At 42.8% G+C, this 6484-nt stretch overlaps 1 protein-coding gene across 3 annotated transcripts in view; it reads left to right on the top strand.

The window, feature by feature from the left end:
* Map2k4 (mitogen-activated protein kinase kinase 4) overlaps positions 1-6070 on the top strand; it is a 98654-nt gene extending 92584 nt beyond the window's left edge. For 2 of the 3 annotated variants that reach the window (XM_017795051.2, XM_008855695.3), the window contains 2 exons: positions 2669-2714; positions 3811-6070. In XM_017795051.2, the coding sequence (XP_017650540.1) occupies positions 2669-2714; positions 3811-3924 (160 nt within the window). In that variant the 3' untranslated portion in view covers positions 3925-6070. The remainder of the gene's footprint in view (positions 1-2668; positions 2715-3810) is intronic. The other variant, XM_008855696.2, reaches the window with a different exon arrangement.
* Positions 6071-6484: the final 414 nt, after the last annotated feature.

Here is a 6484-nt window from a genome sequence, read left to right as displayed (position 1 = left end):
AGGGCCTAATGTGACCCAGCTGTAACTGTTCTTTTACAAGTTGTTGTAAAATGAGTAATTTCTCCCTGGGTAATGGCCACTGTTCCATCCAGACTGGTTCCTTGGTGATCCAGTCGAGGCAGGGAGTCTGGTAATCAGCAGTGGCCATTAGGATTGGGGGTTCTTTTGTTTTAGGAACCTCATCTGATCATCTATTTTAAGGCATTCTCTTTCAGACCCACTGGCAAGAACTACATTGAGGTCTTCCAGCATATCTCATCCTATGAGATTTGTGGCTATATCTGCAATCAGGGGTCTCATCGTGCCAACCTCTCCATCAGGATCCTCCCATTTATAGAAGTTTTTATTGATGAATGCTTGGGAGGGGCCCCCTACTCCCATCAGTTGGGGTCCTGGTATTAACTCCCAGTGTGGGGGAACCTCAGAGCACCTTAAGATGGTTTTATCAGCCCCAGTGTCAAGGAGGCATTTGAAAGGTTGTCTATTTTTATTCTGTGGCTTCCCTCTTGTTCGCAGGGCTGAGGGCTGCACCTGATGGAGTTTAAAGTGGCAAACGATTGCCATCTCTGTCATTTTTAGATCTACAATGCTTTTTCCAGTGAAAGCCTTTTTACAGCGGGGACAGAGGGTTTTAGGGAGTCGAGTAGCAGCTGAGTTATTTTGGGGGCAATTTTTTATCCAGTGTCCAGTTTTTCCATAATTAAAGCATTTTGAGTTGGTGTGAGTTGTGGCTATAAGGGCTTGGGCAAGGGAGGAAGCCTAGTACGTGGCAGTCCCAATATCATGGGTGGCCACAATCCACTTATCATGCTGTTCATTCTTTAGTCTCTGGCATGCTTGTCTGTGCTCAGGGGTCATTCCTTCCCAGACAAGGTTGTTTAAAAGCATTGCTTTGGCTGCAGGATCTGTTATTTCTCTATCTAAACTGGCCTGCACTCTTAGTATAAAGTCTGGGAGGTTTTCAGTTGGTTTCTGCTTTAGGAAGTTTAATGAGGAGATCTCTCCAGGCCTTGTGGACAAGGGGGTTAGGTGGTCCCAGGCCTGTAGTGCACATAAGCAGACCTGTTCAAAAAAACAGCCAGTAGGAATCACAGCCTGCTGGATTCCTGTGGAAAAGTTGCCCTGGCCAAAAAGCTGGTCATAGTTCCAATCTATGAATCCAGGTGGTGGATCTTGTCCTTGCTGTGGTCTCAACTGTTGATTATGTGTGTCATTTTTTTTAACCTGCATCAGGCATTCATCTCTAAATAAAGCCTCCCATTGTACAAATAATGGACTGGGGAGGGTGGATCTACAGATATCTCTCCTGTCCTGGGGGGTTAGGAGGTTAGTATTGAAGGTTTGTAGTATAGATTTTGTCCATGGAGCATGGATCCCATCCTCATGGACAGCTTTGTGTAGTTCTTTTAAGTCTGCTTCCGGGAGGGGTACCAAGCCAGTGGACATTGCCTTGTTATTTGTAGGTTAACGAGGAAAGCTTCTACCGATGGGGTTTTGGGTCCTGAGACCAAAACCCTGGAGATTGTGGGGGCAATAACTCCCATTATCCCTGAGATTACAGAGCTGTTCAATGGCTGTGGAGTGTGGTGCCCACAGCAGTGAAGGGGGAGGCGGATTTATCTGGGAATCTTGGGGAGATTTTGAAGTCTGGGTTTTAACATCCGGGTTTGTTAAATCAGTCCATGAGGATTCGTAGGGGGGAAGAGGAGGGTAAAGGTTATTTTTGTTGATGGGTGGTTTTTGTCTGACTTGGTCAATTTTTATTTTTTGGGCTGTTGAATCTGTTACCAGGCAATCTTTAGGATTTTTTTTTTTTTATTTTTTAGGGCTGTCGAATCTTCTGTTGGGCAATATTTAGGGTCTTTTTCATTATTTTTTAGGGCTGTCGAATCCTCTGTTGGGCAATCTTTAGGGTCTTTTTCATTGTTTGAACCCTCCCCTTTATTATTCCCTGGTGCTAGTAAATTCTCCTCAGCCTTAGGTGGGTTTCTTAAGCATTGTCAAATGGCTGCTATTATGGGGAGGAAGGAAAGGGGCAAATGGTGCCTTTCCTGGATTTCCTTTTTACGAGCCAGATAGGCAACGTTGGTCCAGACCTCTGGGTCAGAAATGTCTGCCGACAGGATCCAGAGTGCGAATTGAAATACTTCATTCAAAAATTTTGAGCCTTACTTTTGGGAAATCTTAAGTCCTCTTGATTTAAGTAGGACTCTAAGGAAGCGAATTTGGAGGTTTTTTTGGCATGATGGTGAATTCCCCATTATAGAAAAGAAAGGAAGTGTTGTCAGTGGCGTTCAACGTTCCCGAGGCAGCCTGCCACGGGGGATTGAGATGCTTTGACAAATACAAGCCTAGCCGCAGATTTAAGGGACTGGCAACCGTCCTTGTGACTTTTAACTGGTTGCTGCGTTACCAGATTTTTATGATAGTTGTAAAGGTTACTGCCTACACCCAGTGGAGGGATGGAGGACTACAACCTAGCAGCAGGGTTCCCCAACATCAGGTTTCTAGCACTGAGTGTGCATGCTTTTCTCTTGGCAGGTTATCAGCATTGTTGCTTCGGATTTGAAGGAAAACTACTTGATTCTTTGTAGTATTTTATTTGTGAAAAAAAATAATAGGGTAACTGTGACTTCATCTTACTACTATTTCTTTTATGTTATTTTAGCCTTACGAAGGATGAATCTAAAAGGCCAAAGTATAAAGAACTTCTGGTGAGTATGAGGCCCATTAAGCAAGTTGTGGGACCTCTGGAAAGTGGCTTGATCTTGCTGAGTGTTTTATAAAGCATTGCTATTTAGAAAAAGAAACTGGTAGTTACAATTTTCCTACTAATTTACTAGCTCAATTCTCAGGAGGAATTTTGTTCTTAGCATGTTATATAATTCTCCCAAAGCATTTCTGTTTTCACTTACAGAATCATTTCCTATTGCATAGTCTAAGTCTATGTAACCCCCCTGTAAGAGAGTTAATGAAAAAGATTTTCATGGCAGTCATTCTCCCTCTATTAATATACATTATATTGCCAATTCACATTTCTCTGTCACTTCATAGAACTTAAGCAGTCTGTTCTGTGTGGCTTTGCTCTGCACAGAGAAGAAAGTTCTGTGATCTAACGATGTGGGAATATCTTAAGACTCAGTTGTTTATTACATTAGGTTCTAGCTGTCCAAGATTATAAACTTAAACTATGTCAGCCCAGTGATGATTGCAAAGATACCCAGATGCTGTAACTAGAAAAACTATGGAGAAAATTGTTGGCAGGAATAGAGAAGAAGACGACAGGTTGGTGAAATGGGTCCTGGGCTATGGCTCCAGGGAGCTCAGGGCAGAAGCCCGTCTCTGTCGGGCTTCTTTTCAAATAGAAAATGGTAACCTTTTTTGTAAGATCCTTGTGCTAGCTGTGGGGTTTATGCTGGTGTCCTAAGTAGACAGTCCTGGGAGTCCTATAGTCTGTCACAGCTCTCAAATGGTGTGGGAGAGGTTCCAGCTGTGTTTTGTGTTGAGGGACAAACAACTCTTTCTGTCTCCACAAATACCACCCCCCCCCCCATACAGGTAAGTTCCCAGACCTTACTACCAGGGTAGCACTACCAGATTGTGACACAGCACCTCATACCCAGGATGCCCACAGTAACTAATGTGCATAAGATAAGTAAGGGCTGCATTTGCTTTGCCAATGATATACTACAGCTGTATGTGGTTAGGAGCCTGTAGTTCTGTGCTGTATGGAAATTGAGAAAGCTTGAGTTTGAGTACTGATAAAAGCCTTTTGATACTTGTCTTTTTCTTTTTTCAATTTTCTTGCAGAAACATCCCTTTATTTTGATGTATGAAGAACGTACCGTCGAGGTAGCATGCTATGTTTGTAAAATCCTGGATCAAATGCCAGCTACTCCCAGCTCTCCTATGTATGTCGACTGATATCGCTGCTACATTAGACTCTAGAAAAAAGGGCTGAGAGGAAGCAAGACGTAATGATTTCATCCTGTATCACAGTGTTTTTACTGCTCGCCCAGACACCATGTGCAATAAGATTGGTGTTCGTTTCCATCATGTCTGTATACTTCTGTCACCTAGAACGTGCATCCCTGTAATACCTGATTGATCACAGTGTTAGTGCTGGTCAGAGAGACCTCATCCTGCTCTTTTGTGATGAACATATTCATGACATGTGGAAGTCAGTACGATCAAGTTGTCGACCGTGATTAGATCACATCTTAAATTCATTTCTAGACTCAAAACCTGGAAACACAGCTACTGGAATGGTATTTTGTCAGACTTCCAAATCTTGGAAGGACGTGGTGATGGATGTAATATGACCCGGGCTTGAGTGAGAAGAGCTTGCACAGCCAGCGAGACACATTGCCTTCTGGAGCTGGGAGACAAAGGAGGAATTTACTTTCTTCACCAAGTGCAATAGATTTACTGATCTGATATTCTGTTGCTTTACAGTCATAGTCGATGTTTGGGGATCAGTGTGCTCAGCCAAACTTCCTGTTTGAAATATCATGTCAAATTAGATGAATTTATCTTTACTGAAAACCATGTTGCATTCAAAGAGGTGAACATTAAAATATTGGGACAGGACAGGATGTGTTCTTTTATCCTTTATCAGTCCTGCTCTTCAGTGGGAAGATTCAGGAGTCTGCCACTTGCCATAGAAGGTGCTGCCAACTCAATGTTCCACCTGCCACCCACCACCGGGACTGACAGAAGAAAACAGTACAGAGGGCAAAGTTTACAGATGTTTTTAATTCTAGTCTCTTATCCGGAACAACTTGTAGCAGCTCTAGATTTCCCCTTGGCCCTGAGCCTGATACTTCAGCCATTGTAGCTCACTAACAGGGAGAAGTAGCTAGCAGCAATGTGCCTTGACTGATAAAGATTTCTTGTAGGCAGCAAAAGACCAAATCTCAGTTGTTTGCTTCTTGCCATCACCGGCCTAAGTCTTCAATTCCTAACTCTTTCCCTTTCCCCAGGGTCTGTTGCCACCATGTGACTTTCACTCAATCCAATATTTTGCCTTTTTTCAGTCTCAGAAACCCTTATCATTACCAGGGATGTTCCTTACCATGGGTTCTTAGCCCCAAATCTCTCACATGCTCTAATGTTTCAGAAGTTGAGAAAAGTGGGTGCAGTTGATGTGGTAGGTGATGAAGAGGCAGTCTTTTTTAGAGGCACAGGGAAGCAGAGTGAGGGCCTGGAGTGGCAGGCTCCTACATTAGTGCATCACCTGTGGAACCCCAGCAGTTCATCTTCCTTTAACTTGGAATCTCTGCCCCACCAAAAAGGCAAAATATAAAAACTCAGAATGGTTTTAAGAAGTCCTTAACCCCGTGTGCTCTTTGTCTTCATTTACCTGCTATCCAGGCTCTCAGTAGATCTGGCTTCAGCTTCCCGTACTGAGCATTAGGCTTGGCATAGTGGTTAAGGAGCACTGGGATATAGTCCAAGATGCAGGTGACGGATGCCCTTACAGAATCAGATCCTGGTAGGTGTTGCCGTGTCCCCTCCAGGGTGACAGTCGTAACTACTATAAAACAATAAAGGGAGAATGGTGCTGTTTAAAGTTACATCCCTGTTAATTGCAGAATTCAAAACTAATGTTTCTCTTGGTCCACTGGTCTCATTTCCCTGTTCTATCCCTGACGCCCTGCCCTAGCCCTTAGATGTCCCAGTGTTCTCTGAGGAAGCTTTGCTGTATGTCTTCCCTCAGCCACGCCAAGCCATCATCCTCCATTGCTCCCAGGACTCAGAGAATTTGTTTCTCTGCTTTCAGCTTCCTGTCTGGCTCAGCATAGGCTCACTTTGCCATTATGCAAATGGAGATCAAAGCAATTCTGACTGTCCATGAGCTATCTGACGTTCTGTTGTGTGGATGACCACATAAAAAGGCAATTTAGTGTATTAATCATAGGTTATTATAAACTATAAATTTAAGGGCAAGGAGTTTATTACAATGTATCTTTACTAAAACAAAAGGGGGTATAGTGTTCACAAACTGTGAAAATAGTGTAAGAACTGTACATTGTGAGCTCTGGTTATTTTTCTCTTGTACCATATAAAAGTGTATAAAATTATCAAAAAGCTAATGTGCAGGGATATTGCCTTATTTGTCTGTAAAAATGGAGCTCAGTAACATAACTGCTTCTTGGAGCTTTGGAATATTTTATCCTGTATTCTTGTTTGAATTCCTCCTCTATTTAAGATATATACATGGAATCGAAGTGTTTATGTAATAGTTCTATCCTTTTGCCTGCAGGTCAGTTGTAATAAATCTAGGATGTGATGATGACTTTGTAATTTGTTTTTCTGGAGTCACACACTGAGCGGGAGAGTGAAGTAAATTACATTAAATTACATGTGCTTTTCATATGGAGGGAAATTCCTTCTTCCAGGAGTGTTATGGCTTCTTTTTCCTCCTTTGATTGGATACTCTTCTGCTTGTTCTCTAACCACAGATGCACCCATGCAGTACAGC

This window comes from Nannospalax galili, unplaced genomic scaffold (genome assembly GCF_000622305.1).
Source record: "Nannospalax galili isolate Female #2095 unplaced genomic scaffold, S.galili_v1.0 scaffold146, whole genome shotgun sequence".
NCBI classification, from domain to species: Eukaryota; Metazoa; Chordata; class Mammalia; order Rodentia; family Spalacidae; genus Nannospalax; species Nannospalax galili.
Note: the sequence above shows the minus strand (reverse complement) of the source record. Positions and strands in the feature narration are given on the sequence as shown.